The 25,267-nt window shown below is 50.8% G+C and overlaps 1 protein-coding gene and 1 pseudogene across 1 annotated transcript; one reads left to right on the top strand and one right to left on the bottom strand.

The window, feature by feature from the left end:
* Positions 1 to 3,293: 3,293 nt before the first annotated feature.
* LOC141736759 (olfactory receptor 5B21-like) lies at positions 3,294 to 13,041 on the bottom strand. The gene is made up of 4 exons (XM_074571328.1): positions 12,813 to 13,041; positions 9,378 to 9,569; positions 7,097 to 7,273; positions 3,294 to 4,390 (listed from the first exon to the last, which is right to left on the bottom strand). Exons 1-4 carry the CDS (start codon positions 13,039 to 13,041, stop codon positions 3,294 to 3,296), a joined length of 1,695 nt encoding a protein of 564 aa, XP_074427429.1.
* Positions 13,042 to 17,657: 4,616 nt separating this feature from the next.
* LOC141736758 (NACHT, LRR and PYD domains-containing protein 3-like) lies at positions 17,658 to 23,674 on the top strand (annotated as a pseudogene).
* Positions 23,675 to 25,267: the final 1,593 nt, after the last annotated feature.

The raw sequence follows: 25,267 nt of genomic DNA, 5'->3' as shown, positions 1-25,267 counted from the left end.
CTCTGAGCAAGCTGGAATTCAAACTATTCAGGCAATCTATCAGAGCTCTGGTCAAGCCCCACTCAAGCCCCACATTGGGCATCTGTCACGGTTTGGGCCACACTGGCCACCGAGGTGAATGACAGATGCTCTCCCCCACCTCTGTCTCCAAGGAGAGGAGGGACAGAGAAAAAGAAACTTATGAGTTTAGGAAAAAAACTGAACTACTTTAATGAAATATTAATAATAAAATAAAAAGAAAAGAATGAAATATATAAAATATACACAAAACTGTAGTAAGCTCCCAGGATGATGATCACGTTACCAGCAGGCATTGGGAAAGTCCCAGACTGGACTCAGCAATGGATGGGAACTGGATTCTGGATCTGGATTCAGGAAGGCACAGATTGGGATCAAAGGCAGATGAACAGACAGAGTCCTCCTCGGACGCCAGCCATTGAAGAAAGAGGCTGACCCATTGATCCCTCAGCTTTTATTCTGAGCATGGGGCAGATGGGATGGAATACCCTCTTGGTTACTTTTGGGTCACCTATCCTGAACTCTCCTCACTGTGGGTGCGACCCCTTTATGCTTTCCCACTTTTGTCCCTCCAATGGGGCAAATAACAAAAGTTATCTGGCCTTGGTTGTTATAGTGGTAAGTATAAGCAAGAGCCTCTCTGCGTACCATTCCTTGGTCTTATCGCTCTGAGAATGAACAGTGTCTCCATAAGGCTTAGCTAAAAGGTAAAATTAATGAACAGAAAATTGGTTCACCTCAAACCAGGACAGTGACCTGGATCCCTCCAGATCCCTGCCTTTGGCCCTTCTGAACAACCTAGCATAACCTTTGTGTGTTCCTACAGTCCTCTTCATACATTCCCACAAACCCCATTCAATATCCCACAAGGAGTTTGCTCTTTACAGGAGACCAAGGATCATTTTATCCCTTTGTGATAGGGCCTTTCTTGAGCCTCTCCCAAGTTAAACCAAAGGAAGATCCTTCAGTGCCCATCCACCACTGACCCAAGAGCTCTGGTCTCTGTTAACTGCTGCTTGAGACTCTGGAAGCCAGGTTGCTATTGAGGGGCATCTTGAAATTTCTATGAAGCCGGATGGGATCCACCTAAGGGAGGATCCAACTGAGGGAGTTGGTGAATGTGCTCACGAAGCCACTTTCCATCATTTATCAGCAGTCCCGGCTAACCGGGGAGGTCCCAGTTGATTGGAGGTTAGCAAATGTGACGCCCATCTACAAGAAGGACTGCAAGAAGGATCCAGTGAATTACAGGCCTGTCAGTCTGACCTTGGTGGTGGGGAAGGTCATGGAGCAGATCATCTTCAGTGCCATCACGTGACGCGTACAGGACAACCAGCTGCTCAGGCGCAGTCAGCATGGGTTTACGAAAGGCAAGTCTTGCTTGACAAACCTGATCTCCTTCTATGATAAGGTGACCCACTTAGTGAATGATGGACAGGCTGTGGGTGTTGTCTGCCTAGTCCTTAGTAAAGCCTTTGACACCATTTACCCCAGCATTCTCCTGGAGAAACTGGCTGACCATGGCTTGGATGTGAGTACACTTCACTGGGTGAAAAACTGGCTGGATGGCCCAGAGTTGTAGTGAACAGGGTTAAATCCAGTTGGCAGCTGGTCATAAGTGGTGTTCCCCAGGGCTCAGTATTGGGGCCGGTTCTCTTTAATATCGTTATCAACAGTCTGGACAAGGGGATTCAGTGCACCCTCAGTAAGTTTGCAGACGACACCAAGTTGGGAGGGATGTTGATCTGCTTGAGGTAGGAAGGCTCTACAGCCTTCCTGGATCGATGGACCCAGGCAATGGAATGAGGTTCAACAAGGCCAAGTGCCGGGTCCTGCACTTGGGTCACACCAACCCCATGAACGCCTCAGGCCAGGGGCAGAGTGGCTGGAGAGCTGCCCGGCGGAAAAGGACCTGCGGGTGTTGGTTGACAGTTGGATGAATATAAGCCAGCAATGTGTCCAGGTGGCCAAGGTGGCCAATTGCATCTTGACTTGTATTAGAAATAGTGTGGCCAGCAGGACTAGGGCAGTGATGGTCCCCCTGGACTCGGCACTGGTGAGGCCGCACCTCAAATATTGTGTGCAGTTTTGGGCGCCTCACCACAAGAAAGACATTGAGGTGCTGGAGCGTATCCAAAGAAGGGCAACGAAGCTGGTGAGGGGTCTAGAGCACAAGTCTTCTGAAAAGCATCTGAGCCAACTTGGGTTGTTCAGCCTGGAGAAAAAGAGCCTGAGGAGAGACCTTACTGCTCTCTACATCAACCTGAAAGGAGGTTGTCGCGAGGTGGGGGTTGGTCAGTAACAGGCGATAGGACAAGAGGGAACAGTCTCAAGTTGCACCAGGGGAGGTTTAGACTGGATATAAGGAAAAATGTCTTCACTGAAAGGGTTATCAAACATTGGAACAGGCTGCCCAGGGAAGTGGTTGAGTCGCCATCCCTGGAAGTATTTAAAAGACATGTAAATGTAGTGCTAAGGGACATGGTTTAGGGGTAACTTGGCAGTGCTAGGTTAGTGGTTGGACTTGATGATCTTAAAGGTCTCTTCCAACCAAAATGATTATATGATTCTATTATATGACATGCTGCAGAATGGGACTTTCAGGAGCATCCTGAAATCCAGCCAAGGCAGGGGCAGAGTCCTGCACATTGGGGTGCAGTAAACCCAAAAGCCCCGTGCAAAGCGTCAGCTAGGGGCCAAGTGATCAGAGAACAGCTTTGCAGAAGAGGCCACAGGGCTCTTGGTGAGGAAGCTGAAGAGGAGTCAGCTGTGTGTGCTGGTGGCAAAGGCTCCCATCCCAAAGGGGACTGAAGCAATCGAGATCTGTGGGAATGCAGACCCCAAGCCCACTCCTGTCCCTGGGCTCTGGAGGAAGGCTGAATCAGGGCTTTCCAGTGGAGAAATATGGCTGAGAAGGAAAGCCTGATCCTTCAAGGTGAAGAAGCTAGGATCAGGCTGTCCCTATTTCCCTACCAGAAAGGTGAAGAGAAAAGAACAAAGGTACAGCTGGAGCCAGAGGAGTGCAGCTGGGGCAGGGGCTTGTTGACCCCTCAGGGAACAGAGGAGGGAATGATATGCCCTCATGCTTGTCTGGATGATACTCGGATGTTGTCCCAAATTTGGTCTTCTACTTTCTCAGTAAAGGAGAACTGTAATTTAAGAAGTTCACACAAATAAGGTCACCAAACCATTTATCATGAAGGGAAAGGCCAACCCATTGCATTTTTCACAGTCTGTCCTCTACAAGAGTATTTATTTATGAGAACTCTCCTCTTTCATCCCTGCGCTAGTTTCAAGTAGGCGCAGTGGCACACACTTCTGGAGGTGCGCCCAGTATTCAGCACTTGCCCTTGTGAAAGACTTGCAAGTGGTTTGTTCCTACTGTCACCCTCACGCCAGGAGTTCTGGGTGCAGGCCTTTGCTTTCCTGAGCACCTTCCAGAGGGCCTCCCTGACCTCCCTGTTCCTCAAACTGGAGATGAGGGCGTTAATCAGGGGGGTGAGGACAGTGTAGAAAAAGGAGAATACTTTGTTGAGCTGCCTCGGTGGAGTTGTCCTGGGCAGCATGTAGACAATGATAAGAGTGCCATAGAAGAGAGTGACGACAGTAAGGTGAGAGGAACAGGTGGAGAAGGCTTTTTGCCTGCCCTGATGGGACGGGATCCTCAGGATGGCAGCTATGATAAACACATAGGAGGCCAGTGTGAACAGAAAAGGGAATACTGCATCCAAGAAGACAAAGATTAAAGCGGCCCCTGTAAGCACGTTGGTGTCACTGCAGGAGAGCTCCATCAACAGAGTAAAATCACAGAAGTGGTCAATTGCCTTGGGGCTGTAGAACTTCAACTGAAATAAGAGGAAGATGAGTACTGCAAATAGCAGCAATCCCCCCAGCCAAGACGCAGCTGCCAACTGGAGACTCACCTTCCAGGTCATGTGGCTTGCATAGAGTAAGGGCTGGCAGATGGCCAAGTACCGATCATAGGGCATGGCTGCCAGCAGGTAACACTCAGTACCAGCAGAACTGGAAAAAAAGTAGAACTGAGCCATACAGCCATGAGCAGAGATGGTCTTGTCCCCAGTCAGGAAGCTGGCCAGCAGCCGGGACAAGATGGTGGAGCTGTAGCAGATCTCCAAGGAGGACAGATTGTCCAGGAAGAAGTACATGGGGGTGCGCAGATGCTGATCTGCCATCACCAGCACAACAATGAGGATGTTCCCAAAGACAGTCACAGTGTAGATGACAAGTGAAAGGATGAAGGGCAGTGTCTGGAGAGAGGGATCATCACTCATTCCCAGCAGCAGGAACTCCACTGGTGGTGTCCCATTGACCCATTGCCCTCCATCCATGCTGTGGTGTTTCTCTTTTATTTCTGCAGTTCCCAAGAAGAGGAGCACCAAGAAGGAATGTGTATTTCTGTCTTTACTTTTAAAAAGATTTTTTTAAAGAAATCTCTTCACATTGACTCTGTGGACTCTGTGCCTAGAGACAGCAGCGAAACCGTTTCTTCCAGAGACCTCCTCATACCAAGGAGTTGAGCTGCCCTGTAGAGCTGCATGTTTCTCGCTACAGAACAAAACCAAAACGTGCACTTGGTCTCTCTGAGAGAGCTTTCCTTCGTGTGCCCAAATTTGCTCCCAGGAAGACCCAGTTTAGGTATCAAGGACAGAGGTCCTTCTGCTCTCAGGAGAGAGAAAGGTATTGGATATAACACACTCCTTTCACTCTGAAAGTCCTTTGTGTGAACTATGCGACACCAGAGACCCTTCTCCCTCCAAAGAAGAGGATGGACGCTGCACAAAGCAAGTGGTCCCAGCACTTCATGTAGGAGTCCCCCCAAAGCCACTTACTTCCCACACTGACCCAGAACAATCACTTCCACTGGCAAACTGAGTCTGGAATTCCTGCCTTGGAGAAACAGCAGGGTGGGGCTGTCGATGCTGTGGGACTCTCTGAGAGGATGCCTAAAATCACTTTGTGTATCAAACCATGGAGGAAAAACTGGTACAGAAGTTGAAAAACTAAACAGGAGGAAAACCATAACTGAGAGAATCGGGAAACAGGAGAGACTGTGCAGGAAGGAAGGGAAAGGGACAGGGAGGATCATTTCAGTCATGTCTTTCCCTCTTCGTTGGTGGTTCCTGAGGGCTTTGGGGCTGCCTCCCTACACATCCCAGACCAGTAGCAGGACCTCATGAGGTCATCCCAGCCATCTGTGCTCACAGGGCTCACTGCCCAGCATTGCTGGGCACTGGCAAGGGTGTCCCCAGGGTGCCTGGGGGTGAGGTGGCACAAGAGCAGGGTCGGGGGCGTGTAAAAGTGCACAGAACATGCCTGAGAGTGCAGCCAGGGGAAGTCCATGCCTGAGAAACATCCTTCTGCTCAGCACTCCCTGGAAGAGGGATCCCTTGAAATCCCATCTCCTGGTCTGGATGAATTGCTTCTGCAGGTGATGATGACAGACACCATTAGGAGAGGTTACTAGAGTCACTGCAGAGTCACTAATGTCTCCAGCCCTCCTCACAGACTAGAAGTGAGAAACATGACCACTGTAGATCAAAACCTACATGATCATCATACAATCAGAGAAAAAGTAAAAAAAAAAAACAGAAACAAAGCAGCAATTTGTGTGGCAAAATGAAGGTCACAGGCAGTCTGGCTGAAAACACCCTGCCCAGACACGTCTTCCATCCCAGCCAAGGCAGTGAGTGCCCAGGGATGGTCAAACACACCCCAGCCCAGCTGTAACCCAGCACCACCAGCTCCTCCCAAGCTTCTCTGGTCCATGGTGCCTGGACTCAGGGTCTCTGGGGGAAGGAGGGGGCTGGGGTTGGAAGACATGCAGGAAAGGACAGGACCCTGTTCTCCCCTTACAAGTTTCTTCTTTTGAAAGATCCAGCAGTTTCATCAACAACACCCAGACTTTACTTAGAATCTAAGAATCATAGAATCATAGAATGATTCCACCCTTCCACCCTCAGCATCTTCAGCACCTACCTCAGCATGAAGGGGTGAATTCTGTGCTGACAGTGGCTGGAAATGAGGACTGAGGTCAGGGTCTCACTCTCTGCTTTTTCTCCACCATGCTGTTCCTTTCCCTGGGCTCTCTGCAAACCAGAGTGTCTCAGCCCTGTCAAAACCCTGTCTCTGCCCTTGCTGTCTTCCCCCAGCAGCTCCTGCAGTGACTTTTCAGCAGCACCCAAATGCTCCTGTTCTCCAGTGTGTCCTGGGGTTTAGAGCAGTGTTCAGTCTCCCACATGTTTTTTTTCTCTGTGTCTCAGCTCTCCCTAAGGATTACTCTTAATAAACAGAATATAATTGATTCCCTGGTGGAATGACAGCTCTGAGCTGGTAGGAACCGCGTTCCCATCTCAAGAAAGGGCTGAGCTCCCCTAAAACCTCTAGGGTAGACTTGAAACCTGCTCTTTCAAAAAGGGAAAGTGAGGCAGAGCAGTGAGCACGGGCATGTCTGAACTTGGTTATCGAGAACACAAGACATGATGGGATCCCAGAAATGGTATTCAGCCCCTCTCCTCACAGATGACTGCGCTGTCATTGACTTTTAGACTAATACAGCCCTGGTGGCCTGAGCTGGTCCCTCCAGCTTGCTCCAGTGGCCAGTAGGGAGGAAGAGGCAGAGCCAGAGCCAGGAGCATTTTCTCCAGCCACAGAGACTTGCCCTGTTGGATGGGTTGAGTCCTCCTCAGGTGACAGGCTCTGTTCCCTGTTGGAAGAGGGCCTCTGAACCTCTCCCTGAGGCACAAGGGCCTGGAGCGTGATAGGATGAAGGGATGTTATGTTCTCTGAGGTGCTGACTGGAGAACAAGGATCATGTCTTGTCACCTCCAGGCCATGTTCCTCTTCATGCAGCCCTCAGTGCTGTGTGCACTCCTCGCTGCTTGAGCACACAAATGGCTAACAGCCACCTTGCTGTGCACCACAGCACCAAGGGCCTTTCCACAGAGCTGCTCCCAGTCCTGCTGATGTCAGGGCCCCAAGGGCAATAACAAGACCTGGGACCTGCCTTGTCCCTGTGGACCTGCCTGTTGAGTACTGGCCTCTCTCTGACCCTCATTACCCTCATTGAATCTAATCCTGATTTGCTCATCTGTGCTCCTGTCTTGATCTTGATCCTGCTGCATCACCACAAAGCCATCTGATGATCTGGACTCCCAGTTGACCCAGGCCGCCATCTCCAGGCCTGCCCCAGTCCTCTTGCTAGGTAGATCCCTGCCCTGGTGGCTGTGCTCCTGTGCTGGGTTCACAGTTCTCCATCCCTTAGAAGCTGGACCTCTCTGCTCCCCAAACATGGCATGACATATTTTCACTTAAGGATATTTCTGGAACTGAGATTTCTTTTTTCAACCTCTCAGCACAGGGAATAACTGAACATGGGAAATGAGGTCCTCTCACCCCAAGCTGTTGGACACTTTCCATTAAGGAAGAAGCATGAAAAAAATCCCTGAAAGGGCCTCCTTTACTCAGCTGGTGCCCCATAGAGTCCAGACTGCAAAGGGCCCTGAGGCAGATGCCTTTGTCCCACCTGGGGGCAGTGGGTTGTGTGGGCCCAGGGCCAGCCCCATAGAGAGGTCCCATAGAGAGGCCAATCCACACTCAGACACTTGCTTTTCAGCTCAGGTTTTCCCCTTGCCCTTTCCCTCTTGCAGGTACGGTCCCACCTGGTCTCATTCCTCACTGACTTGGCCCTGATCCCAACCTCCTGACTTGCCTTTCACAACCCACCTCAAACCTGTCCCATTATGACTGACCTACTGAGTACTGACTGGGCTCTCAGCTGACCCCTGCAGCCATCACCACAACTGGTCTGTACTTCTTGGTCCAGTGCTGTCCATCACCAGACCTTGTCCCCTCATTTGACTCACCAGAAGGAGGACAGATGTCCAGGCATCCTACCAGTTGCCCTTCCAACCTAGAGGAAATGTCAACCTTCCAGCCTCCTGGGCATGGCTGGAGAGAGGAGCCTGAAGTGCAGGAACAGCCTTCCAGTACCTAAATGAAGCCTACAGGAAAGATGGGGAGGGACTCTTTATCCGGGAATGGAGCGATAGGACGAAGGGTAACAGTTTTAAACTGAAAGAAGGGAGACTTAGATTAGGAAGAAATTCTTTGCTGTGAGGGTGGTAAGCCCCTAGCCCAGGTTGCCCAGAGAAGCTGTGGCTGCCCCATCCCTGGAGGTGTTCAAGGCCAGGTGGGACGGGGCTCTGAGCAACCTGGTCTAGTGGGAGGCGTCCCTGCCCAGGGCAGGGGGGTGGAACTAGATGATCTTTAAGGCCCCTTCTAACCCGAACCATTCTATGATTCTGTGAACAGGAGGGATTGAGTTCACTCAACTTTATGGTCAGAGGTGTACCCGTGCTTCTGTATTCTCCAGGTAATATGAGGCTCTCACAAGACTTTTCTGGAAACTCTTGAAAATATGTCCACTTGTGGCTCCCTGTATGCTTGCTCCCTGGACTGCAAGGAGAAGATACCCTGTCTAGAGGGAAGAACAACTTTCCCTTGAATTACAGGTTCACCCTCAGTGAGCAAGAGATTTTAGTCTCTGTCCATCTTGTCTCTCTGAATGCATCACCATGACTTCCAAGGAGCCTGACAGTTCCAACAGATGAGAAGAGCAGCCCAAGAGGGCAGGATGGTGGAACAGTGGCTCTGAGCAGCCCCAGTAAGCACAGAAGGCAGCATATCCACAGTCATGGCCACCAGCCAGATTTGCAAGGAAAGCAAAAGCTTTGTGGTTTAACCCCAGCCATCATCTAAGCACTACACATCCGCTCGCTCACACGCACCTCAGTGGCATGGGGGAGAGAGTCCAAAGAGTGAAAATGAGAAAACTTATGGATTGAGATAAAGATAGCTCAATAGGTAAAACAAAAGCCACACATGCAAGCAAAGCAAACCAAGAAATTCATTCACTACTTCCCATTGGCAGGCAGGTGTTCAGCCATCTTCAAGAAAGCAGAGCTCCATCACATGCAATGGTTACTTGGGAAGACAAATGCCGTTAACTCCATACACCCCCGCTTCCTTCTCCTTACCCCAGCTTTCTAGGCTGAGCATGACATCACATGGCATGGAATATCTCTTTGATCAGTTGGGGTAGGCTGGTCAGCTGTCCCAGCTGTGTCCTGTCCTGTCTTCTTGTGCACTCCCAGGCTCCTCGCTGGCAGGGCAGTATAAGAAGCTGAAAAGTCCTTGACTCTCTGTAAGCAGTGCTCAGCTTACATATGAGTGAAAACATCCCTGTATTATCAACACCGTTTTCAGCACAAATACAAAACATAGCCCCATAATAGCTACTGTCAAGAAAATTAAGTCTATCCCAGCCAAAACCAGCCCACTAAGGCACTCGAGCATGGTTGACACCTCCATGGGGATCCTTCCACCAAAGCTGAGGAGAAGAGGTGCTTCTTCTGTAACTATCTTTGCAAAGATGATCCTCAGCACCTCAAGTTGCTTTTCTTGGGTTCGCCCATCGTCCCATCTTGGATTTGGACTGAGGATTTGGCCTGAACGAGTGACTTCCAAACCTCCTACAATACCAAGACAAACAATGGCTCATAAATGAGTTCCCGCTGGAATGGGGCCTCTGGAGATCCTCTGTCCCAGCACACTGTTGTAAGCATGAACAGAGATTTGGTTGTCCAAGTCCCTGCCAGGCTTAGCCTTGAGCATTTCCAGCAGGAGGTGAGGATTCATTGTGATCCCAGTAACAAAGGCACCCAGACTCTGTTAGGTGTCATTCACAATCCTATTTCTCAGAGCTATCAGAAGAATAAGAGAACACAGATAATCTTACATCCCTTCAGGTGCTGGGAACCTGGAGTGGTGCAGTATCAAACATGACTCCAACTCACGTGCAGCACGCTGAGCAGACACTGTCCACAGAAGAGAGTGTCTCTCTTTGAGTCATTCAAGCTATTATAGAGCTTTCTTACAAGAAAACAACTCTATTTGTCATTTCTACTGTGGTGGACTGACTGGTTTGCCCCCAGGTGCCCACCAAGCCACCCTATCGCTCTCCCTCCTCCACAGGACAGGAGGAGAAAATATGACAAAAAGCTCCTCAGTTAAGTTAAGGACAGGGAGATCACTCACCAATTACCCTTATGGGCTGAAAAAACTTGACTTGGGGAAATTATTTTAATGTATTGCTAATTAAACAGAGCAGGATAATGAGAAATAAGAACAAATCTAAAAACACTTTCCCCCTATCCCTCCCTTCTTCCCAGGCTCAACTTCACTCCTGACTTCTCTACCTCCTTCCCAGTGCAGGGGGATGGGGAATGGGGTTGCCATCAGTTTATGACACTTCATCTGCTGCTCCTTCCTTTATAACACAATCTCTACTGCTCCTTCCTCCTCACACTCTTCCCCTGCTCCAGCGTGGGGTCCCACCCATGGGAGACAGTCCTTCATGACTTTCTCCAATGTGGGTCCTTCCCACAGGCTGCAGTTCTTCATGAACTGCTCCAGCGTGGGTCCCCCATGGGGTCACAAGACCTACCAGGAGCCTACTCCAGCATGGGTTCTCCACAGACTGCAGCTTCCTTCAGGGCACATCCACCTGCTTCGATGTGGGGTCCTCCTAAATATAGGGGGTGTGAATAAAAGTAGGTGCGGGAAACAGGTTTTTGAAGTGACACTACAGTCAAAGGGGAGGTAGCCAGTGCGGATGCTGGAGACTGGCAGGAATTTGACCTCAGTGTGCGTTTCTGCTTTCACTGGAAGTCTCTGAAATACCTCCAAGGCGCAGGGGATGGTAGGTCTGCCCCAATAAAACCTGAGCCCTCCAGGAACAGAGACATGACATTCCAGAAGACACGTCTGGAAACAATCAGAGAAATGTGGCTGTTCGGCTGCCTGTAAGAACCCTTCCGCCAGAACAGGAGCCTGGCATGGCTAAGTAAGGTGGAAAAGTTTGCCATGCAGACATCTCAGGGTGAGTGAGATCTGCTTGAGAATGTCCTAGACCAAAAATTGTGCAGAGGAATCATGTTCTAGTGCAGCCAGTGGCAGCCTGTATTTGGTTGACCCTGGCCAGCTGCCAGACACTAACCTAGCTGCTCTCTCACTATCCCTCCTCAAACAGGACAAGAAAATAAGATGGAAAAGATCTTATGGGTGGAGTTAAAAGGGAGATTACTTGTCAGTTATCATCATGGGCAAAATAGAATTGACTTGGTGAAAATTAATTTAATTTGTTGCCCACAGAAATAGAGTTGGGTGGTGAGAAACAAAGAGAAAACTAAAACGCCTTGTCCCCACCCCTTTCTTTTCCCAAGACACAACCTCACTCTTCATTCCTGACTCCTCTACTTCCTCCCTGCTGAGCAGCGCAGTGGGATGGGGAATGGAGGGTTTCAGTCAGTCCATAACAGTTCCTCTCCGCCGCTTCTTCCTCCACATACTTTTCCCCTGGACCAGAGTGGGCTCTTCACAAGCCACAGAGAATAAGAAGAGCAAAAGTGACAAAACTTGTTAGCCAAGATAAAGAAACAGTGAACCACACATGGTGTCTTTGAGAAATAACCACGTAAATGTAAATTATTCACTTTGAGTGACTTAGTCCAGGCCTTATAGTTAGGGAGGCTGAATCCCAAACCCTTACAAATATCTAACACCTACTGAAGGGTCTCCCCTCCCAGCTGCCCAGCCGTGGCCCCTACGTGATGAGCACCCTCTGCTCTTGGCTGTAGAAGCACGGCAGCAACATGGCTGTGGCCTGGGCTCCTGGGTATCAGTTGGCATCCTGCTCACCCCAGGATGATTTGGCTGGCTCTCTCCCTTGTGTTTTTACACCACCTGGACCTGTCGCTTCACCTTTTATGTTTAAAAAACCAAAACAAACAACTCAGAGAATAAACCTGGCAATTCTGAGAGAAATGCTGTCAGGTGTAGACATTGTTTGATACCAAACAAATAATACCAAGAGAAAAGGCATTATTCTAAAAATCCCATGCAAGAAGCTAAATATTGAAGTTACAGCATTTATTTATTTATTTATTATTTTTAAGGTAAGAATGGCTGACAAGACTAAAATTAGATAACTTTGGTTATCTAATGAAGAAGATGTACATTCCACCATTACTGTTATTAGCGATAGCAGCACTAACTCTAAAACCTCCCTGAGAACTTTTTAATCTTTCCTCTGCTGCACAGGTCAGCCTGCTTAGGCCCGAAGTGGATGACCTCAACCCTTCCAATCGCCGTTGCTCCCAGCACTTTTTCCATAGGAGATAGAGGTGTAAAATAACCAATGACACCGCTGGGACGAAGTTCCTCAGCCAGGCCACAGGGAGGACAAGTCCTCTCCTGAACCCTTTGCAGGGCTGGCAGCATCTGGGAGCCCCACAGGAGAAGGGAGCATGTGGAGGAGGTTCTGGGGCCCTGTAGAGCATTGTCATACCCATAGGGGTCCTCAAACATGATCCCTGACTTCAAAGATCCAGCCCAGCTTCTTGTTGTTTGAACAGGCAAAGAGACTGCCCCGGACGCTCCTTCCAAACCCAAGCCCTTATATCAGCCATTTCCAGACCTGGCCATTGATCACAGAGCAGGTGAGGTCTGTTCTTTGAGATGTGATCAGCTTCATTCTCCTTCTGGGCTTCAGTGCCTGTATTAGGTGAATAGTCAATCCTGCCTGGTTCCTCTCCCAGTCCAGACCCTGGCAGACCCCAGAGCACGATAGAAGCAGTGCTGGCCACGGGCTGGGCACCGGGGGGAGCTCTTGTGCTCTGAAAAATGTCCTTCAAGAGCTGCCAGCGGCCGTTCACTTCCTTTGTCCCTGAGGGCAGTTTCCCAGGGGGTCCCATCTGCTGTCTTAAAATTCAGGGTCCTGACTCTACTCTTCACCAAGCCCATATCCCTCAAGACTGTGAATTCCACCAGGGTTTGATCACTGCAGTCCAGGCTGCCACCAGTCTTGACATCTCTAATTAGTTCATCTTTGTTGGTAAGCAACAGGTCCGGTAATGCTTCTGCTCTGATGGGACTGTCTGTCATCTAGATCAAGAAATTATCTTCAACTCTCTTCAAGACTGCTTATATCTTCTGTGCTGCTTTTCCAGCAGATGTCAGGATGAGTGGAGTCCCCCAGCAGGATCAGAGCCTGCAAGTGTGATGCTTCCTGTAGTTGAAGAATGCTTCATCTACAGGTTTTTCCTAGTCAGGGGACCTGTAGTAAACACCAACCACGAGGTTTCCTTTGTTATCTTGGTCCCTAGTTTTTACCCAGAAGCTCTCAACCTGTTCCTCGTTCTTTTCTCTGGCAGCTCTGGGCAGTCAATCCATTTTTTGCAAAGAGGGTAATGTCCCCAACCCACCCTATCTTGACTGTCACTTCTGAATAATTTGCAATGCTCCAGTCGTGTGATTCATCCCACCATGTTTCACTGACTAGATTGTAGCTTTTTAGATGCACGGTGGCTTCCAGATTCTCCTGCTTGTTATCCGGGCTGTGTGCAGGGTGCCTACAGAGGCACTTCTGCTGGCCTATTGACGATGACACCTTTTTAGAGGAACACACCCTAATTCCTTTGAGGCATTTCACAGGTGTTTCCCTGTTGGTTCCAAATACACCAGCAGTTCCTGGCTCTTCTCTGTTGCTCAAAGCCCCAACCCCTTATCCTTCTTGATTTTTTCATTTTTCTTGACATTTTCAAAACATTTCTGTTATAGTCAGGACTGCATCATTAAAAAAAAGAGCATTTTGCTTCTTGCAGAGACCTGTGCCCTAAAAACGCTCCCGTCCCAGCAGTGTGCATTCCACAACTCACTAAAGAGTGAGTCAGCCAGCTGGGTTCTTCACAGTATCTTTTACCTGATACTGGGAAGCAGGGCGACCAACTTCAGTGAAACATCAGTTTTGTGTGGCCAGATTTGCACACTCCCGTTGGCTTAATGATATGGGACTCCATTTTTGGTGAAGAAAGGGAGGAGACAGGTCTCCTCAAACACCAGATACCTCAGTGCAGATATCCATCTCTAATCAACTAGTCTAGACTTTGCTTTAATGGAGAGAAGGAAGTTGTCTCAAATGAGGTGTTTGGAAATACTTTAACTGGTGACCAGCTAATGCTTCAGAAGAGCTCCCATAGGTGCTGGGTCAGGTTTCCAAGCAGCATACTGATACTTCAGCTACCCCAGGGCATCTTGGACGCTAACAGCTGCTGGATGTAGGCAAAGGAATCAAACAAATGGTTTTGCTCCATCAGCTTCCAAGGGGCTGAGATAAGGCTGACCAGCCTGTCATTCCACGGCTGCTCCTTCTTGCCCTTTTTGAAAATGGGTGCAATGTCTTGAACAGGGTCTTGATTTGAGAAGCACCTGCAGTAGGATGAAGAGCCAAGTATCTGTCCAAGTAGGCTACTTGGATCTGGAACCTACTGGTCTCCAACTAAGCTCCAGACCCTGTTCAAGCCCCTACTCAGCTCTCGCCCCTGCTGGGGCTCCAGCTTGTCTCTGGCCCCTGTTTAGGCATCCACAGCACTACTGCACCTGCTCTAAATACAAGAGATAGAGCAGGTAATTGTCTCTGCATCTTCCTTGGGGAGCTATTACCTCCTTAGCTCCAGTTCCTGCTTTGATGGCCATTCAGAGCTGGCATCTGTTGTGGCATCCACTTGTCTCTGGACATTTCACCAGCTTTGCTCCAGCCCCTAAACTCTGGTAACAATCTTGAATGAGTACTGTCTGAGACAGATCAAAGACCAGTGGCTGACCAAATAGGGGCTGAAGGTTGTAGCAGCCAGAGCAGAGGCTGGCACAGAGTTGGAGCCCAAGGACTACAGAGCTGAGTGCACAGCAAGGAGTGGCAGCAGCTTGTGGGAGCCCAAGGAGGGACTTCAGTTGAGTGGCATCATGAACCAGTAGAGATGTCGAAGCCCAAGAAGGGGCCAGAGCATGGGCTGGAGCTGAGTAAGAGCTTGAGCAGGGGCTGCATTTGAGTTGAAGGTTGAGCAGGGCCGATAGCCGAGTTGGTGTCTGAGCATGGGCCAGAGGAGAGTAAGAGCTTGAGGAGGGGCTGGAATTGAATTGGAGCCTGTCATATTTTAACTCTGGTAAGCAGCTAAGCACCATGCAGCCACACACTCACTCCCTCCCCAGTGGGATGGGGGAGAGAACTGGAAGGGTGAAAGAGGCTCAGCTTTGGGCTCTGCTTGGCTCCTAACAGTGCTCCACTGACCCAAAGATCAGAGCTCCTTTCTTGACCCCAGAAGCCCCCTCCCCATCCTGCCCTTGCCTTCTCCTCTCCACTTCTGGGCCCTTTTGTCCCGTCACCCTCATGCTCCCAGGCAGCCACTCACCTCGACCCCAGGCCCATGGGTAAGGGGAGGACAGACCCTTCCCTGTGGCCAAAGGGGCTCCTGGCTCCCTCTGCCACTACTCACAGATGCATGCAGAGCACCCCAACATCCAGTGATGCCCCCATGTTGGGGGCTTGCTCAGTTTTCACCCTCCTCCTTGGCGTTGAGGTCTTTATCTTCATGGTGGGTGCAGCCACGGACAATGGTGAGCGCTCCCAAAACCCTGTCCATGAGCACGGGGGTATCTCCTCTGGGTGCTGCTCCATTGGCTCTGAGGGGGAGCAGAATGAAGTGAGTCTCCAGCATGGGACCCCAGTCCCAGGATGCGGGGGCCACCCCTCCCTCAGCGCAGAGCCACCGCTGCCCTCCTGCCCACTGTGACACCACGGGGACACAGCCACCACTGCCCTCCTGCCTGCTGTGACACCACGGGGACAGAGCCACCACTGCCCTTCTGCCTGCTGTGACACCACAGGGACACAGCCACGACTGCCCACCTGCCTGCTGCGACACCACGGGGACGCAAACATTGCTGCCCTCCTGCCTGCTGTGACACCATGGAGATGCAGCCACCTCTGCCCTCCTGCCTGCTGTGACATGAACAGGACACAACCACCACTGCCTTCCTGCCTGCTGCGACACCACGGGGACACAAGCCACTGGTGCCCTCCTGCTCACTGTGACACCATGGGGACACAGGCACAACTGCCCTCCTGCTCACTGTGACATGGCCATCACAGCACCGAGGCTATAAAACAAACTCACAGCATTTAACTTATGTGTTTGATTTCTCCCCAGATCCCGGTAATCGCGCTGCAAATATTGAGCAATACTTTTACATATTGCCTGGCTGCAGGTTAAATTTGCCTGTTTGTACCCTGTTTATCTACCTATTTATCAATAACATGATGGCGAGCAAGCTCTCAATAAACATTACTGTTCTTCCTTCATCATTAAAAAGCTGTAGTTCAGCAGCTTGACTTGTCTGTTGCCTAGAAAAGAGCAAAAGTCCCCAAGCCCTCAAACAGTGTAAAATCAAGTCTCTGCAGCTTCCAGGCCGTCAGGCAGGAGAGTGCTACGGAGCTGCCTGGCTGAAGCCCCTGCAGCTCCTCGCAGTGCCGATGTCGTCCCTCTGTGGAAGATGCTGAGAGTGCTCTACAAAGGGAGAAACCTTCTAACAGTTTGGTTACAAGTATATCATTGCGGGCACATTAGCAAGGGATCAGTCCCCCATCACATAATCATTATAGACAAGTAACGAAGTAATCTCGGGAATGCTCACGGCTGGACCAGATCCTGCCAACTGTGAAACTGTTAAGGGATGTCAGGAGTGGCCGCCTCCTGCCTGGCCACTGTAGCCTGGTCGTCCCAGTGCCAAGGGACCCAGGGTCTCTGCCCAGGACGAGGGACAGGGCTGCTGCTTTCCCCTTTGCTGCTTCAACCAGCGGCGAAGCTGAGCACGTCTCCCAGAGACACACACGGACACAGGACACAGAGAGGACACAGACATGGCTGGTCACACAGCCTGACACAGCCAAGACACTGCCGCCAGCAGCACCCGCACACAGGACCCCCATCACACACCAGCACCTGCAGCCATGTCCCCTCCTCCTCCGGGGCCAGCACCGGCAGACGGTCACTCCTGCAGGCACACGGGCACGCTCGGGACCCTGAGCACCAGCACGGCACCTCTGCCACCCGGGACCCCTGCCCGGACCCCAGCCCTCTAACCCACCCCATGGGTCCCTGACCTACCCCATGGGTCCAGCTCGGTGCTGCTGCTCCACACAGGCAGCATTCGCACCCCCGTCCCACGGGCACCCAACACCCACAGGTCCCCCCAGCTACCAGCACCGACTCCTGCCCACCTGAGACCCCAGCCCGGACCCGAGGCCCCCCTGCTCCTGAAGTTTGCTAGTGAATACACACACACACACACAGCACATGTGGTTGGGGGGATACAGACCATTGGAACTGATTTCCCCAAACCACTTCCCTTTTTGCACTTTTTTACTGCTTCCTTGACAGAAGAGTTTTTTCTTCCTTCTTTTTCTTTATTTTCTTTTTTGTTGGTCTGAGCTTATCCAGGGTTGGCCAGATGGCTGCATATGTCTCTCAAGAAATATTTATGTGCCAGGCAAAGTGACAATTGCCCTGCTAGGTCTGTGGGTTCGGGGTATTTGCCTTAACCCTTCACCCTCTGGTGTTTTGAGACCCGCCCCACACTGATGACGCAGTTGAGGGCGTGCACAAGTGCTGCGGATCAGAGGCTGCAGTGGATGAAGGTGGCCGTCCATGTGCTGGAAGGGAGACATGGTAGCTCACCTGAGGCAGAAGGAAGAAGAAGGTGAGGAAGCAGGAGGTTACTGACAGCTTTTCTTTCTTTTTCTCTGCCTGCTCCCTGGAAAAAGCATGAAGCTCGCTCCTCCTCAAAAGGCTGAGAGCAGATTTCAAGTCCTAGGGCAAGGGGAGAAGGAGAGGAGGCCAGTGCTCTCCTTGCTGGGGGGAAAGCTGCAGGGCCCCCCTCCTGCCAATGCCACCCTTGCCCATTTTGGGGACTGCTGCCACGATTGCTCTGGGGCTCTATGTGCCCTCTTGATGAGGTGGGGTGGGTTGTGGCCCGCAGCTCAGGTAATTTGTTCTGCTCTGGGACGGAAGAATGTCCCCCTGTGGGACCTGGGGCTCCCCGGGAGGAGAGGGGGCTCCTTCCCAATGTCAAGGCAGGTTGATTTGCAGAGGACAGGGAACGTTCACAGTGCTCGTGTGGCACTACCAGTAGCAGAACTCTGCCTTATCTGCTAGGATTTTGGGCAGGCTCATGAGGGATCCGCTGCCACTGAGTGTTGTCTCTGGGACTCTGCCACACCGCTATGGTAATACTCATGTTCATTTTGCAGTTTCAGCTCCCAGTCCCGGAACATCAGCTGACGGTATGTGACATTTCAGCAGAAGCCACTATGCTACACGCAGCTATCTCAGCCAGGAGATAACGGTGCAGAGCCATCTGTGCACGTAGGGAATACAAGGGACACATCAGATCCTCCTTTTCTGTCAGAGTTTGAAGAAGAGAGGTGATTCAGTGGGTGTTCTCTAAGCAACCGACAGTATCACCCGCTTATTGCAGTGGAGGTTGGCTGGAGCTCTGCTCTCCGAGTCTGATTTGGGCCAGGGGACACACCATTAACCATGTGTCTTCCATTTGAGAAACGAAGGTGTAAGTCCTCTCCTGCTTTGGTAGAGAAGCCAGGGTGCTTTACGGAAAGAGGAGCATGCTTAGCAACTGTTTTCCAAGTAAATACTCACCAGTCTTTCCCACGAATGTGTTCTTCCTCCATTGGGTTCCTTCTGCCCTACTTGGTTAAACTTAATGGAGCCGTGTGAGGAGGAGCTGGTTCCCCCCACCTTCCCTAAATAAGAGGTAGATAGAATTGCTCAGGTGGTTACTCAGTGCAAGCCATTGTAAAGGTCTTTGGAAATCTAAAACCGTCGTGTAGAACAAGTGCTGCATACTGGGAATGTGTTGTGGGAATAATTTTGAGAGGCTAATGCGAAGTTTGCCTTTATTAGAAGGTGGTGCTCATGTTTCTCATTGGTGTAGATTACAGGCAGAAGTACAGAGACCATGCAGCAAGAGAGTTCTGCACTTCTAGAGAGGTGAACACTCGCCAGGCTGGGAACACGTCTCTAAGCAGCAGATATGCCAAGCTGATGAAGGTTGCAAAGACTCAGAACAGAACTGAACAAGAACACAAGGTCCTGTGTTCTTGACATGAGACATGAGGAGGCCAGTAGGGAAGGTGCTGACCCTACCATCACTGTGGAAACTCTTTTTCAGCCTGATAAAAGAGGGCAAATACCACAGATCTTTGTGCTAGTGGGAGCTGCAGGGATTGGAAAGACGGTGACATCAAGAAAGATCATGTTAGACTGGGCAAACAGAGCCCTTTATGCGCAGTTTGACTATGCTTACTACATAAGCTGTAGAGATCAACCTTTCCTAGCAGGAGGACATGCTGAGTCTGGGTGACTTGATGTCAGATTGCTGTCCTGATTGACAGGCACCACTTAGAGACATCCTGGCTAATCCCCAGAAGCTTCTGTTCATCGTTGATGGCTTTGATGAAATGAGGTTTTCCTTGGAACAACCAAAATGTAATTTATGCTCAAGTGCTGAGGAAAAGAAGCCCATGGAAATTATTCTGAGCAGCGTATTGGAGAAGACTCTCCTTTCAGAGTCCTCCTTACTCATCACCACAAGACCAACAGCTCTTCAAAGCCTGGAGCAGTGTTTAAAGACAGAGTGTTTTGCAGAGATACTGGGGTTTTAGGAAGCTGAGGGAGGAATATTTCCACAAGTTCTTCATGGATGAAGACAAAGCAAAGAAAGCCATTAGCTTTGTCAAAAGAAATGACATTCTTTTTACCATGTGCCTTGTACCCGTCGCGTGTTGGACCATCTGTGCTGTTCTTGAACAAGAACTTGATGAAGGGAAAGATCTTTCACAGGCTCCTACAACAATCACAGAGCTGTAGGTGTCCTACCTTTCCAGATTACTCAAGTGTGGGAAAGAAGATCTGAAGCAGGATCTGAAGAAGTTCCTGGGCAGACTTTGCTGCCTGGCTGCTGATTGAATCTGGAAGCAGGAGATGCTCTTTGAGGAAAAGGAGATTGAGGAACATGTCTTAAATCACCCAGTTCTCTCCTCCCTTTTTATGAATGAGAGTGTTCTGAGAAAAGATTGGGAGTGCGTGACTGTCTACAGCTTCATTCATCTGAGTTTTCAAGAGTTTTTTGCAGTGTTGTTCTATGCACTGGGGGATGATGGGGATGCAAGGGGACACTCAAGGACTCCTGAGAAGACAATAAAGGTAGTGCTTGAAAATGAGAGTGAATGTAAAACACGTTTGATAGTGGTGTGATTCCTGTTTGGCCTGTTCAACAAGGAACTAAAGAAGAAGCTGAAGGAAATAACTGGATGTGAAACTTCACCTCAAATTGAGGAAGATTTGCTGAGGTGGATTCAGATAAGCCAAGGAGTAGCTTCAGGTTCTGATAGAGTGATTTATGACTTGATTATATTTCACTGTTTGTTCGAGAGTCAAGACGAAACATTTGTGAGCCGTGCATTGGAGCCTTTCACGGGGATTGCTCTGAGAGACATCAGCCTGACCCTGATCAAAGGGTTTTCTCCTTCTGTGTCAAACACTGGAAGGGACTGGACTCCCTTCATCTTGAATGGTACTTCCTTACATGGGAAGACCATGAAAATGAGGTTATTCCAGGACCCCCAGAGAGACCTTGTTTGTAAGTATTGTATTGTTTGACCACCACAGTGACAAAGTTCCTTGAGCCACTAAGTTGGTCTTCTCTCCCTTTTTAATAACTAAAAATGCTAGAAAAATGGTAGTTTGCTTTCCCGTCAAACTAATGCTATTATAGCGAAGGGACTCTTCTCACGTTCCTATTAACAAAACTCTTCCCCCGACCCCTTCCTCATTTTATTCCGGATTGACTAAGGCTGTTGTGGAGACCATGCTGATGGAGTTGAGACCTGCTTATGTGAGCAGCTCCATAAAGGACCTGCGGAGCTGTGTAGCCATCCACTGTCTCTACAAAGCCTCTTCTAGGTCCAGGAAAGGACCAAGCCAGAGTGGTTTTTCCTCTGCAGGAAATACAGGTGCTTATCTCCACCACATTGCCCTAGTAGAGGGAGGCACTGCAAAGATATTTTTAAAAGCCTTTTCATTTGCACTTCCTGAAAATGCAAACCTGTTTTTTTTTTTCACTACCCCTTTCCCTGTAGCCCTTGGTCTGAAAGGCTGGAAGGTTTGACTTGGATTCAGAGAGGGACCTAGCAGAGAAGCAGAGCAAAAAGCTTGGACCACCCTGTTTGAGTCTGGAAGGGGTTAAGCTGCAGGCTTCTCCCTTGATGCACTTGACTCTGTTGGCGTTGTGCAGGCTGGCAGTCTGTGGTGGAGATCTGCTCACAAGAGTGCTATGCTTGATTGGGAAAAGGGCTCTGGTAGCCAGCTAGGAGAGATCTGTTCACCTCTCAGCAGTATGGCAAGGCAAGTGCCCACGAGTCCTGAGTGAGCTGGAAGAGATGCTCAGCAGAGCAGAAAACGAGCCCGGACTCCTGAGACGGGGCAAGAGATGTCTCATGTTGCAGAAGGCTTTTCAGGAGTTTGGTACTGGAAAAACCATAACCCCTGTAAAAGCATGTTTTTTGCCTCTATCCCCTCTCCTCTGTGGGGTGCAACCTCCTCATTGTGGTGAGGCTTTCTTGTGGCATTGGGCACTATCAAAGCACAGTCTTCTTTCACGGCACTGTAGGTGCACTTCCAAGGTCAGCAGTGGGACTGGCGAGGAGTTTGAGGAGGTGTGGTAGTATTGGGCACTACCCTGCACCTGTTTCCCCATCAGTGTCAGGAAGAGAGATCCCAGAGTTCCCTCCCCAACACCGAGGAAGTGTGGTGAAGAATGCCTCAACAGCACAAGCAAGTCAGATGCAAGCGCAGTGCGAGAAAACAGGTCTGTTGTCCTGCTCCACGTTGCAGTGATCGTGTGTGGGGCTGGTGAATGGGTACCCCCAAACAGCATGCCCACCTGGATTCTGGGCCAGCTGGGGCTCTGAGTGTCCACAGACCTGGTCAGATACAGCCCCTCACGGGCTGTATCCCATAGCCAGCCTTCCTGAGGTAGCTTCTTGCCCTTGTACTGGGGCTATTGCTCATGGCACCAGCTGTCAATACCAGGCTGGACTCGACCCCTGTGGTTTTTCCCTGTGAGAGGTGTGTCTGTTCCAGCAGCTCTGATAACTCCCGTCCCCTCTTTGGTGCGTCTCCCTGCAGCCTGTGGCAGTGCCAGCTCACCAGCCTCGCGTGCAGGGACCTGGCTGCAGCACTGAGCACCAGCTGGAGCCTGAAGAAGCTGGACGTGCAAGACAGGCAGATGGGAGACACTGGGCTGCGGCTGCTGTGCGAGGGGCTGAAGCATCCCTCCTGCTGCCTGGAGACACTGTGGTGGGAGACCCGGAGCTCCTCAGGGTATTTCCCTGGGCAGCACTCTGTGGGGCTGGGGCTGGGCAGCTGCTTCTGCCAGCTGGGATGTGGAGATGGAAGCGGTGTCTCCCAAATGGTGCTCATCAGAGAGGTGCGCTGAGAGAGGATATAACACCTAAGAGGGAAGGCAGCTCTTCCGCGATGATGGGGTGGGTGAAAGTGCTGCTGAGCTTGAGGTCCCCACTGTTGTACTGGGACATGGGACATGGCTGAAGCTAGGGTGGTCGCATGGAGCTAATGTGGGAGGAAATGGATCCCAAAACACAGGCAGGTGGGCTGGACAACTAAAATGGTCTTGCTTGCCCTCTCTTCCATGCAGGAAAAGAACAGCTGGGCAGAAGAAGGATGTCCTGGAGAGGCCAGTGGAGGTCTTTACATCAGCCTTTGCATGGTGGGATTTTGCAACCCTGCCATGAATGAGCAAGCCCAGCAGTAAGGGTTGGGTTGGCAAAGGGGGAGTTAGTGTTGTCACGTTTTCGGTTGAAGGAGTGCATCCTTACGTGTATGTCCTGAAGGCAGGCAGGGTCTGAAGGATTGTAGGAATAGGCCTGTTTTCCAGACTCTCCACAGCTCCAGCCATTTGCAGAAGGGCAGTTAACCAGCAGGGTCTTGCCCAGATCCAGAATCATAAAGTACTTTAGGTAGGAGGGTCCTCCAGAGGTCATGTAGGACTTCTTCACATTCAAAGCTGGGCTGCCATAATGAGTTGTTCAGGGTCCTGTCCACTGGGTTAGGAATGTTTCCAAGGATGAGGATCCCACAGTCCCTCCGGGGTCTTGTTCCATTGTTTGACCACACTTATGGTGGAGGGACGGGGGACAGAGAGATCTGAAGTCTAATGAGTTTCCTGTGTTGCGACTTGTGGCTGTTGCCTCTTATCCTTCCATTAGGCAGCACTGAGAAGAGCCCTTTGTTCCCTTCTGGAAAGAAATGGGTTCAGAGGAGGCCAAGGGCTGGGCTTGGAGCAGGCGGTGGCTCCAGCGCCGAGCCCTTGACCAAGCACTGGATCCCATGAGTGTGGGCAGGGTGTGTGGCCATGGTGTGTGGGCATAGGCCCTTTGAGAGGCACGTGGGTGGTTACATCTCTCCGGGTGGCTGTGATGGTCTTGTGGCTCCTTTTCCTGCATCTCCCTTGCAGCCTGCGACATTGCCAGCTGACCAGCGCCGGCTGCGGGGGCCTGGCTGCCATGCTCAGCACCAGCCCACGTCTGCGGGAGCTGCACCTGGGTGATAATTATTTTGGAGATGCTGGGGTGCGGCTGCCGTGAGAGGGGCTGAAGCAACCCACCTGCCGGCTGGAGATCATGGGGTGAGGGACCCAGGGCCGCCTGGGGCATTTCCCTTGATGGGGTCTGGCATGACACTGGAGCTGGGACGCAGGGATGGGGAGAGGCTGCCATGGAGGTGAGCCTGCAGCGCTGGCTCCCTGCTCATCCCATGCTCCCCACCTGCCTGCACGGGGAACGAGAGGAGCGTGTGAAAGTGGTGCCCTTCCAGGTGCCTGTTTCCCCAGACCTGGTGTCTGCTGAGCCCGGGGTGTTCAGTCCCACGTGAGCAGGCACCAGAGGAGGGCAGAGGACACATCCTTGTGAGAAGTCCCTCTTCTGCCATGGGCAAGTCATCCTGGGCTGGGCCACAAGGCTCCCTCCCCGTCCTTGCCTTTACTCCCATCTCTACATTGGCTGCTGTGTTGAGCGTTGGGGCTCTTGTGCAGGCCCTGTGCCATCTCTGCCACCTCTGCCTGGGTGTTTGAGCCATTTTGGGCATCTCCTGTGGCTCTAGAGTGCTCTGCCAAGCCATGGGAATGAGCGGCACAATTACTGCTTCCCTGATGGAATCTTAGTGGGTGCCCACTGAGAGGACTTTGTGAACAAAACAAAGTGCCCAGAAATTCTAAATTTGTTTTGTCTGTAGCCTTGGGGAGAGCCCAGTGACTGGGGAAGCTCAGGGTCGCGGACTAGTGGGACTGAACTGGGAAGGCTGGTGGGTGGGTGGGTATGGCTTGTCTCCTGGTGGCTGTGACAGTCCCACAGCTCCTGTGTCCCTCCCCTGCAGACTGCAGTGGTGCCAGATCACCAGCTTGGCTGCCGTGCTCAGCGCCAGCCTGAGTCTGTGGGAGACACTGGGGGGCAGTTGCTGTGCGAGGGGCTGAAGCATCCCTCCTGCCGGCTGGAGAGGCTGTAGTGAGGGACTCAGGGCTCCCTAGGGATTTTCACATGCTGTTAACACTCCCTCTCCCATCAGTCCTTTTTCCTCACAGCCTTCTTGGCCCTGGGGCTGCCATCACAAATTTCAGGGCTCAAGTACAGGCCTTGTATCATGATGGGCCCAAAGTAGTGGGAAGGATGGTTGGGGATAAGAACCAGCAGGAATTATTGAGAAGATGGGTCTGATGAAAGGTTGCACCCAAATTTGCAAGAAGAGAAGAGCTGGGACATTGGATACATGGGGAGTTTGGGGAGGAATAATGAGGAGAAATAACTGGACTCCAGACGATCCAATGTGAATCAACAGAAGCCGTTTATTAAGCACAGATCATCATCTTTTATACCCTGTGTTGTAGCTGTACATGCTACTTGCTTATTTCTGATTAGCTAGTTACACCGTCCACGCGCTGTCCATGAAGTTCATTCACAGATCAGATTGGTTACAAGAATTCACATAGTAAATTGCTTAGTCATTAGCACAACATGTTTTCTACCTTCTCAGTTCTCATTTTTCCCATATACTAATTCCATCTTCTACCACCTGTTTTGCTCTTAATCTAATCTCTCATAGTAGGGAGGCTGGCTCACATGGCCATTTTCTCTCAGACACATTCCTACAGAATAATCCCACGCATCATGTTAGCGGCTGACCTG

Source organism: Larus michahellis, unplaced genomic scaffold, assembly GCF_964199755.1.
Source record: "Larus michahellis unplaced genomic scaffold, bLarMic1.1 SCAFFOLD_115, whole genome shotgun sequence".
Lineage (NCBI taxonomy): Eukaryota > Metazoa > Chordata > Aves > Charadriiformes > Laridae > Larus > Larus michahellis.
Note: the sequence above shows the minus strand (reverse complement) of the source record. Positions and strands in the feature narration are given on the sequence as shown.